At 31.4% G+C, this 11,658-nt stretch overlaps 1 protein-coding gene across 1 annotated transcript; it reads left to right on the top strand.

The window, feature by feature from the left end:
- The first annotated feature begins 7,018 nt into the window (after positions 1–7,018).
- On the top strand, positions 7,019–11,426 carry LOC101505207 (transmembrane 9 superfamily member 3-like). Its single transcript, XM_004515181.4, has 7 exons — positions 7,019–7,352; positions 7,689–7,729; positions 8,458–9,040; positions 9,170–9,307; positions 9,681–9,837; positions 9,924–10,408; positions 10,964–11,426. The coding sequence occupies exons 1-7, from the start codon at positions 7,198–7,200 to the stop codon at positions 11,181–11,183; spliced, it is 1,779 nt and encodes a 592-aa protein (XP_004515238.1). The 5' UTR covers positions 7,019–7,197; the 3' UTR covers positions 11,184–11,426.
- The last annotated feature ends 232 nt before the right edge of the window (positions 11,427–11,658 follow it).

The raw sequence follows: 11,658 nt of genomic DNA, 5'->3' as shown, positions 1-11,658 counted from the left end.
TTGCTAGTATAAAGGGAGTCAAGTAACTAATTGAGTCAATATCTTTAAAAGTCATATTCTAACTATATCAAGAACAATTACAAAAAAAATGTAATTTAATGAATAGTTCAAGTCACACAATGAATTTCCAATTTTATCTTACTTCAACTGACACATAAAATGAGAAAAGTTCTTAAGTGTAGTAGTAAAACTCAACAAACATAAAAATAGTCACTCGTGTATAAAAATGGAACTAGAAATGGCTCAAAGGACTAAGAATAAAGATAAAGATAAAAGAAAAACAAGAAAGGATCTAGCTGAAATATGGAACAATGTTGATGTTGCTGCACTCTTGACATATGGTGTTGATGTTGGCTCATTCGCATGAGTGGCCAAACCTGGTGCTTCAGCAGATTTAGGAAAAGATGCTGAGGACAAGCTTGCTCCTAGAATTATTATAATGATTCAAATTAGAGAAACTAATTATGATAAAATCTAACTCAAAAGATCAAATTGGTTTAAGATTTTTTAAACACAACACAGTGAATTATTAACAAAATTAAAAATAATTGACAAGGCCACAATTAATTAAGTTTAAAATATTGAAATTCTTTAAACTGAATTGATACTAGACATGAGTTGAAAATTGTAATAATTGACACGAACTATAATATGTGTTATGTGTTGGTGAATCAGGTTGTTGTAGGCACTTTCAAGCAAGAAGGCTATAAGGAACTGAGGGAAAACAAGAAATCAGATGAATCATCTCCTGTTGTTGCTGCTCCGCCACCAAAAGTGTTTGGTGGTAATTCAAATTCAGAAAAAGTTATCCCTGAAGAAGATTCCAAAATATTTGTAGAAGGACATACTAATTGCCCTTCACCAACATCTGGATTTTTGCCAACTACTCATGATGATCAAGCTGCAACTCATGTGGGGGTGAAATAGGTTTTTAGAAATTTTCTTGTTTTTAGAGATTTAGTGTTTGATTTTTCTGATTTAAGATAGTGTATGGAAAAGATAAATGACAGAAAAATAAAAAACACAAAAATATTATCCTGGTTCCCTTTATGACCAAAGGTACATCCAGTCCTCTTGCACACCACAAGAGATTTTCCACTATTGTTAGAATAAGTACAAGTCCCACCCTATAACCTTTGTTACAAACTCCTAACAATCACCCTAAGATAGCACACCATTATCTTAGTTTACAAAACTTGAAGAAAGAACGCCACTTTCCTCAATTTACAACACTTGAATGGTTTAAAGTTTGTTCAAGGTTTGGTTGTAGGATTGGTTATGTTTGATATGAAGTTATGGTGTATTTATACTCCATAAACATCTCTTCAGATTCGTGGCCATTGATCCAAGAGGTTTGATGAAGAAATGCAATGATTCGGAACCATTTCAGAATTGAAAAATTGCATTGTTTCCAGGTGTATTCGACTACAGCTTGTGTGTAGTCGAATACACATCCTTTTAACGTTCAGTTTTATTTGAATTTTGAAGCTTGTATTCGAATACACATTCTTGTATTCGAATACAGCTGTTTGAAGATGTCCAGATTTAGCTACTAACTTGTCTGTATTCGACTGCAACATGTTGTATTCGAATACAACATTGTATTTTGCCAAAAATATTATTTTCAAGCATTATTTATATATTTTTACTTTTTAAAAATCCTTTTGATGCATATGCTAAAATGAAAGGTTCTCATGTACATTTGAAATATACGAATATTAGATTGCATCATGTACCTTTACTTTATAAAACTTCTAGCATATTTGACCATAGTTGTCTTTGATGTTTGACTTCGTTTTGAGCTTGCAACTTGATCACTTTCCTTGGTATTTGTCTTCATCAAAAACATGTATTTTACAGAATTTCCAAACGAGCTTGGAAACATTTAAATAATGGTAAACAACCTAAGCACAAAAACCAGCTAAAAATTGGTGTCCTTTTAAACTTAATGTCCAAATAACTTCTACCTTGAACTTTCTCAAAAGTAATACCTGCTTCATACAACTTTGTTGTTGTCCTTGGTACATATTCTGATGAAAATGTTGTGACTTTTTTTGATGGATTCACACCATTTACTTGAATTTTTCTTGGAAGGTAAGTATATCTAATCAAATCTGTGAAGTGTTTGCAAGATTTACAATTTTGTGATCTCCCATTTTTTGCTTAACTTTTGAGGATAATAATCTTCAAAATAATTAAAAGCAAGCTCAATAAAACTAACACATCTTTCATTTTCATTGTCGCTACCATAATCTAATAACACCCTTTTGTGTAATTCCTCTAATACAAACATAGGAATTTGATTTTCAAGCAACAATAAATCCCTTTGTGTGATTATGTAGATCCATGATGTAGTAAACATGTAATCATTTTTCTGTTCAGATTGATTAGATTTTATTATCGTAATAAAGGGATGTAATCAACTTTCCCTTTATTATCTACACGTTCCTTTATTATCTCAACGGGTTTCTCCGAAGCCATGGCGATTTACCATGGACGATTCTCCGAAGAAACTAAGAAGAATAAACAAGAGAAAAAACTTAGTAAGGATAAATAGAAACGAATCAGATGTAAACGTTTGAGAAAGAAGGAAAGAAGGTGTTTCAAAGATGGAATGTCGGTTTACCGGAAGGAAAGATTGTCGGGAAACGCTACCGCAAAATGCTTTTGAGGGTTTTGGGGATTTAGGGTTTTGAGATTGAAATTTGGGAATTGAGTTGATAAAATCTGGTTTAAATCCAAATCCAAAAATAAAATGTGGGTGGTTATCCAACCAGTTTAAAATAAACCAGTTTATATCCATATTATTTTAGCTAGTTATTAAAAATGGTTTTGGATCCGATTTTGGATTTGGGTCTCAAAACCGGTTTTTTTGCACAGCCCTACCTAAAACTAAGTGTAACAAGGTAAACTAATTAACTAGATATCTAATAATAGAATACATCAAGAACAACACAAATCCAAAGTTACTAAAAACAAAAAGGATACATCTGCGCAAAAACCCACAACATTCATATTAGTGCATGTTTAGTTTCACTGTAGAATTGACAAAATCATGGTGAGCCACATCATTTTGTAAAAACTAAAATCATGTTAACTCACTGTAATTTTGCAAATCCAATCGTAAAATCAATGCTTAAATATATTTATAGTTCCTCAACAATATAAAAAGTTTAAATTTATAACAATATAAAAAGTTCCTCAACAAAAAATGAGTTTAAATTTTGATTTATAAGTTTATATTTTTGTTACTTTAATCTTGAGTTTTTTACATTTTAAAAATTCATATTTAATTCATCTGATCTAAAAAAATTTTAAATTTTTGTGGTAGACCTTTTTATAATGTTCTAAATATGATTGCATACAATCATTCAAATATTTTTAAAGTTTAAAAACAATTAAACACGTTTCATTTTAATAAAAATTAAAACTGTTTACTAAATAGTTTCACGATGATTAAAAATTATATTTTTATTTTATACTGACTAAAATTAAAATGTTAAAATTATATAATTAAAAATATATTTAACTTTAAAATCAAATATATACTCAATATAATAAAATCACAAAATACATTAAAAAAAACCTACAAACGTGACAAAATACCCATAAATTAGTTATAATTTTGACCAAAACATTAAGACGTGGATTTTAAATCAGATATGGGTCGAAAGCACGTTTATGAATGTCGCTAGAAGTTGACTTCGCAAAATAATAACTTACCTACCTAATTACATGCTCTCACACATGTACATAGACACCAAGTATTTTGGAAAAAAAGCCTAATTGTTGGGACCATGCGTGAATGTTGCAGAATTACAAGATATTTTTATATTACAATTCACTTAAAATTTTAAAACATTAATTAATAAATTATTTTTTATTTATTTATAAATATTTAATTTATTGATAATCAACATGAGATATCATTCATATTTGAATATAATATTTCCTTTTAACGGTTATTCTTTCATATCTTATATTAGCACTTCCATTACACTTAATGAAACATGCCCCTTGACTTCACTAAAAGACTTTCAATACCAAGATTTAATGCTATAATCCACTTTGCTTTCCCACCAAGCCAGTCTTTTGATTTAGAAATACCAAGAGAAATAATAATGAGTAAAATATTTCAAAATTACAAAAGTTTTACATCACATCTCTATAAAAATCTTAAAATAATAAATATATTAAATAATAAAAATGTTAAAATCTACCATTTTGACGGTTTTGAAAACATGCATAATTTGTCTCACACTACATACATGTTTGATTGTGCAATCATAAAACTAATTTTGAATAAATTAATTTTGTTATCAATTTTACACTTCAAAAATTAATTTTACCTTATTTAAAAGTAAAACTAAATATACACCACTTTAAAAGAAAATTACTATTAAACTAATACAATAAATCATTACTTCAAATTCATTACTTCTCCAATTCTCTTGATAATACTCTTAAAAAAAAACACTCAAATATTTTCATCTTATTCCCTTAAAAAAGATAATCATAAAAAGAGTTAAAGATTTTTCTTTCAATTTCTTTATTCCCTCTTTTCTGCTCTTAACTCCCTAACATAGCCTTAACGTCGAATTGGAATCACAATCGATGGAACATTAAATGGGCACCATCTAGTTGAAATTTGAACAAATTGTAGCAGTTTAATTACAATTCTAAACTTTTCATAGATGATTTTTTTTTTATATTATATTTGGATTGATGATATGCAATATTGGAATGAAATAAATTAATACTTTATTGTTTGAATTGTTAAAAAGAGGCTAGAATGAAATAAGATATAATGCATTTGATCTAATTTCACCATTTAATTTTATTTTTGTTCCCCTCCAATTTAAACGGCATGTGATGAAATCATTTTTTATTATTCATTTTATCTTAAAAATATTCAAACAATAGAATAAATATTTTATTCTATTTCATCCTGCTTCACTCCACTCAATTCCACTTTGTTCCGTTCTATGTTCTATTAGGTTGATTATAAAATATCAAAACAAAATCTTAATATATGTAAAAAAAAAATTAATATACAATTCTAAACTCCCATAGATATATTTTCTTAATATATAATAAAAAATTTAATATACAAGCCACTTGAAATACAATAATATATCTTGGAAGGTTAAGTCCATGCGTTGATTACTTTCTCTTGAAAAAGTGAATATATATAAGTTATAGCTGAAAGTTACTTAAGATTTTTTGAAATAATAGAAATAACCAAAAATTAATTATTAGGCACAATGGAGATGTCTTTTTTGTATAGTTTTTGCATCATAGGAACTTAATTTCTTTTTGTTACAAAAGAGAAGAAGAACTAAAAGAATAGACTCTAAAGTTTCATAAAAATAATTCACATGACACTAATTAAAAAGAAACGATTCATCCACCGATGAGATATCCAAGAAGTGTCAAATTGTTTGTACATATCTAAAATCAAGTTTGACCAACAAAATTAAAGTATTGATTACCTTATATAAATATATGAGACATTTAAAAGTCCTATTTTAACTTAATCATGCTCTTGATAAACATGATCTCATTGTCAAACTTATGATGCACAAATGCTCTTCCTCACCAATTAAGTGAAGAAATGACAGAGTCAATATCAATGCATATTCCTATACCAAAAGCTTGCACAGAGAAAGTCCCATAAAAAATGACAAGGGTTCCTACAATAACAATAATATTCTTTTTATCAATATAATAACAACAATAATTTATAACTATACATTTTACCTATCTTGTCTCAATAAAAGCTTTCATTGCATTTCATTCATAATGAAAGGTTCAAGAAACATAGGTGTTACATGATTGTAGTATAGGAACTAGGATAAAATATAGATGTTATTGCTAAAGAATGAGCAACTATTTTAACTTGTCTCATAATAAATTCAATCATACAATGAAGGTAGTTAGGAAAGGCCATCTTGCATTGTTTCAATATATCACTAACTCCAAATTCATCATAAGATTAATTTAGTAGCTTGTTAGTCAGAACTTTGCTGGCAATTTCAATAATGATTAAATCAAATCAAATCCTAGGACAAACTCAAGAGTCCCACAAGAGGTTCAAAGCCTCCCCTTTTAGTGTGGTCACATGATAAGGGGAGTGTTTTGATCTTGCAAGGCAAAAGTTTCTCCCTTCACCACGAAGCACCAGATCCAGACTCCATATCCATGTTCACAAGCAAAATGGACGCATTCAAGTTGATTTTTAGGACCCTCAATGGAGGTTTGTTTTTCTTCCAAATTGCTTCAAATTATTCATCTATCACATGACATTTGTTTGAAAAATTGACACGATTATTAGAGATGACGAATGTATGATTTTAGTTGTTGCAACTTGGATAATTATTACTCTACTCGACTCAGATGTGACTGAAGATATGAGATTCAGATCGACGCTTCAATTTCGACTCAGATGTGACTGAAGATATGAGATTCAGATCGACGCTTCAATTTGTTTTTGATTTGGGTTTTCGTCAGATCATGATGGAATAAGACTCTCTCAATGTTATCTAAGCCATCAATGCCCTTCTTTGAAATAATTCTCACATGGGCTTGATTTTACTACTGATTGTCGCAATTTTATATCCTTATTTCCTTTATATGTAACGGTTCATGTGAAAATTTATACCTACCTTGTATCCACACTTTTATTTCAATCAATTTAGCTAACTAATGAAATTTGTGTTTATACAACTACAAAGTCTCATATTCGAATTTGAGACAAAACATCCAACCTAACTATATCGATATTTACAAGTTGAGTCAAAATCTAAAATCTAATCATTTATTAATTATTTATAGAGATTTGATTATTAAAGAAATGAAACCATTAAGAAAAAATCTAGTTTTTAATTAGTATATATATAAATGAACAATCAATCTTAATAATAATTAGTTTTGTATAATTAATTAATTTAAAAAATAAATAAAAAAGTCTGTATGTGAGGTGAAGCATCAAACATAAGAGTGAGGCGGTGAGTCTACGTCACTTCACTCACTCATCTTCCTTCATTCACTCTTTCTCTCTTTTCTTCCATTTTATTAACACAAACACACTTCATTTCATTCATTCATATATGCACCCCCCATCTTTTTCTTTGACTCCTTCATTTTGAGAGTTGAAGGAAACCAAGTAATAATTAACAACAACCCTTAACGGCGAAGATGAATAATAATCATTCACTATTCATCATCGCCTTCTTCTTCTTCATTTCATCTCTATTCTCCACCGTTAGATCTGATTCCTCAGATCACCGTTTCAAAGAAGGAGATCTCGTTCCTCTCTTCGCTAACAAAGTTGGTCCTTTTCATAATCCGAGGTATGTAGTTAGTTACTTAGTTACTTCACTCCGATCCGTAATTCACGCGCATTGCACGTGCCGAATTGGATCTGTTTTCGTTTCATCAACAACTTCACAGTTTTATCAGTTCTCTTCGCTTCGATTCCGAAAACGAAATACCTTCACAGTTTTTTTAGTCTTTGTCGGCTTTGATTTGGAAAAAAAAAAACTTCACAATTTTGTTGATTAGTTGCAGATTTCGTTGATTTCATTATTCTGTCACGTTTTTTGAATTAGTTTTTTTGGATTTGTTAATTAATTGTTAATGTATTTGATTTGATATTAATTTGTTTGATTTTTGTTTTTAATTTTCAGTGAGACATATCGTTATTTTGATCTGCCATTCTGTATACCAGGTTAGTTTCCATTTTAGTTCTCTTATTAATAGTGTTATATTATTCAAGGTTTTATTAATTTTGAATCGTGGTTATTTAAGGTTTTAATTTTAAGTTATGGTTATGTTGCTATTGTTTTATTGCGGAAAATTGCGTTAAATACAGTTGATGCTGTGGAAAATTGATGTTAAATACAGTTGATGCTGCTGCAATTGTAGTTGTAGAGATCTCAAGGTTTGATTTTGCCGCCAAAATATCAAAGACATTGATGTTATGGGCAAAGTTGTGCGGTCATAAAACCTTGATGTGACAGCCAAAATTGTGGTCAATGACTTTTTTTAAAACTTTGATGTTGCTGATAAGAAAATCAAAGGCTGGTGATATTAGATGCAAATTTTTTAAAAATATTGTACCCAGATTCCCTTTGGGTAGAAAATCCTGCATTTACTTAGTCACGCGTAGAATCGATATGCTCTGATTCCAACTTTGTTAAACGAATCCATAACACGAAGTTAAACCATGGACCTTTCGAACAAGATTGGATGGTCTAGGTATGCAACAACATGATTGTGTGACTGTGGACAATCTACTTCCCTAAATATCAGGATTGATTTTCTTATCAATAGTTGAGATGATTCAATTTTTTTCCTGTCTAACTTTAGAAGAGCTGAATTTCTAATTCGATTACATTTTGAGATATTTTGATTTTGTTTATGGAGGTTTGAATTGTTTGAGGGTTTGATTTGTAGATCATTTGAAAGAGAAGAAGGAAGCGTTGGGCGAAGTGTTGAATGGGGATCGTTTGGTTAGTGCTCCTTATCAGCTTGAGTATCGACGAGACAAGGAGTCGGTGTCAGTTTGCAAGAAGAAACTTACGAAAGAAGATGTGGGGAAGTTTCGATCTGCCGTTCGTAAGGACTACTACTTTCAGATGTATTATGATGATTTGCCTATTTGGGGTTTCATAGGGAAGGTTGATAAGGAAGGGAAGGACCCTAGTGATTATAGATACTACCTTTACAAGCACATTCACTTTGATATCTTTTATAACAAGGATCGTGTTATTGAGATCAATGTGCGTACCGATCCGAATGCCCTTGTGGATGTTACGGAGGATAATGAAGTTGATGTGGAGTTTTTCTATACTGTGAAATGGAAGGAGACTAACACTCCCTTCGATAAGAGAATGGACAAGTACTCTCAGTCGTCCTCACTGCCCCATCATTTGGAAATTCACTGGTTCTCGATTATCAATTCGTGCGTCACAGTCCTCCTCTTGACTGGTTTTCTTGCAACTATTTTGATGCGGGTCCTTAAGAACGATTTTGTCAAGTAAGAAGCTTATGCTATCTATGTTTTTTGCTTTTAAGTTGAATCATTGAATGGGATAAAGCTAGGTAATCTCTATTATTTATTCTTTTGCTGAGCTATAAATGTTGTTCTTGTTTGACTTCTAAACAGGTATGCACATGACGAGGAGGTTGCAGACGATCAGGAAGAGACTGGCTGGAAATACATCCACGGTGACGTGTTTAGGTTTCCGAAGTTCAAGTCTGTATTTGCAGCTGCTCTTGGATCTGGTACCCAACTGTTTACCCTGTGAGTTTCTTCTTGCCCATCAAAATGTTTAAATTACAGAAGCTTGTTTTAGGAAAATTAAGGCCCCATTTACTTTGTGACAACATTGTGTATTCATTTTCTAAAATATGTGCTCATTTTACTTTGATGAGGGACTCTTGAATTGAACCATCGTTATGGAGAGAAGATGAAATGCTAATCAATGAAGATGAATTTCCTGAAATAATGTAGACAATTGTTCACTTCAAAAGTCTATTACCTTGTTAACAACTAAAATTAACACCAATTTTAGAGAATGAAAATAGAAAATGTTTTCTCAAAGTAAACAGGCCTTAAGTTGTCATACTTTATCATTAGTTAATCTCAATTAATTGTTTTTATGCATGCTGTGCAGTACGGTGTTTATATTCATATTGGCACTCGTTGGTGTATTTTATCCGTACAACCGAGGGGCTCTATTTACTGCACTTGTTGTCATATATGCACTCACTTCTGGAATTGCTGGCTACACTGCAACCTCATTCTATTGTCAACTGGAAGGAACAAACTGGGTATTGACTTGTGAATTTTCTCTGCAGTTAACTTGCATTTGTTTTTAGTCATTAGTGGCTTCATTGTTTTCCTTTTGTCATGACAGGTTAGGAATCTTCTATTGACTGGATGCCTTTTCTGTGGACCTCTATTTCTGACATTTTGCTTTCTGAACACTGTTGCAATTGTCTACAATGCTACTGCTGCCCTCCCATTCGGCACAATTGTCGTTATAGTTCTCATATGGACACTTGTTACGTCTCCTCTACTTGTATTAGGAGGCATTGCTGGGAAGAACAGCAAGGCTGAATTCCAAGCTCCCGTTCGCACAACGAAATATCCAAGGGAGATTCCGCCTTTGCCATGGTATCGCGGAACAATTCCTCAGATGGCGATGGCAGGATTTTTGCCTTTCAGCGCTATATACATCGAACTTTATTATATATTTGCCAGTGTTTGGGGTCACAGAATTTACACAATCTACAGTATTCTGTTTATTGTCTTCATCATTCTCTTGATTGTTACTGCTTTCATTACTGTGGCATTGACATACTTCCAGCTTGCTGCTGAGGATCATGAATGGTGGTGGAGGTATGGAATCACTATTTTTAATCAATTTATTTCCTGCACCTTTTCATATGCATTATTGTCGGATACTTCTGACGGCTAGGTATTAGCATTTTGCAGTGAACTGATTTCTCAATAGCCATCTCTTTGATGATATAACTGATGTAGATTATATAATATTGGATGAAGTAGTAAATATGAAATATGAAGATACTTGTTTTTTGATCTTTTTCATATTAACAGTTTTCCACTGGAATTGAGTTATGATGACAGATCAAAATGCATGAACTTTAAAACAAAAATATTGATAATTATGTTTTGACTAGTTATTTCAAACTTTGGGACTTCATAACCGTGTTTGCTGATTTTTTATTGATAGTTTCTAGAGTATATGAACAAGAATGATAAATATTCTTGCTTTCATGGTTCAATTTGTGTTTTCTATATCTGGACCTTTTGATATTTGTGATGTGCACTTTCAAAATGAATCACATGGAGTTCCATGATGCTTCAAATTTAAGCGATTTTCTATGACCTGCACACTTAACACTTAACCTTTGTGTTCTCATTTCCTTACAGATCATTCCTATGCGGCGGTTCAACTGGATTATTTATCTATGCCTATTGTCTGTATTACTACTATGCACGCTCCGATATGTCTGGATTCATGCAGACCTCATTTTTCTTTGGTTACATGGCCTGCATATGCTATGGTTTCTTCTTGATGCTTGGAACTGTTGGATTCCGTGCAGCGTTGTTCTTTGTTCGTCACATATACCGATCCATAAAGTGCGAGTAGGCATTTTGTCCTCTCAAAGTCCTCTAGAGCTATTGTCTTCATTTCATAGGCATCATGTAGAAAATTATAGTAATTTTGCAGTACTTCTGTGTACTATAAGGGAGAAGCTAGGTTGGGTGGGTTCCTAGCTTCCAGAGCAAATTGTTAGAACACAAAGGGTTCTTTTGGAGATAACTTTTGTACTACCATGTCTTTAACCAAACTCTTGAAATACTTTAATTTTTTGGGTCTATTTGAACGTAATTCTTGGCAATTATTCTAGCTTTTATCAAACCTATGAAACATAGAAACTGATAGAAACTGACATGAACACTTAACACACTATATACACATTTTGATATTAATAATAATTTGAAAAAATAAATAAATTAATTGAATATAGTTGAGGTATCAGTGTTGTGTTGGTGTCTCAAATCCGATATTCAAATACCCCTTTAATCAGAGAAGTCGGTGCTTTAGGGGTTATAGCAAATCC

The sequence above is a fragment of the Cicer arietinum genome, chromosome 8 (genome assembly GCF_000331145.2).
Source record: "Cicer arietinum cultivar CDC Frontier isolate Library 1 chromosome 8, Cicar.CDCFrontier_v2.0, whole genome shotgun sequence".
Lineage (NCBI taxonomy): Eukaryota > Viridiplantae > Streptophyta > Magnoliopsida > Fabales > Fabaceae > Cicer > Cicer arietinum.
The sequence above is the reverse complement of the archived record's forward strand: the minus strand, read 5'-3'. Positions and strand labels throughout refer to the sequence as shown.

Excerpts from the sequence above, each read along its gene's own strand:
- LOC101505207 (XM_004515181.4), top strand. The coding sequence starts at position 7,198 with ATGAATAATAATCATTCACTATTCATCATCGCCTTCTTCTTCTTCATT. Across the intron at positions 7,353-7,688 it reads GGTCCTTTTCATAATCCGAG|TGAGACATATCGTTATTTTG; the intron begins GTATGTAGTTAG and ends TTTAATTTTCAG. Across the intron at positions 10,409-10,963 it reads GATCATGAATGGTGGTGGAG|ATCATTCCTATGCGGCGGTT; the intron begins GTATGGAATCAC and ends ATTTCCTTACAG.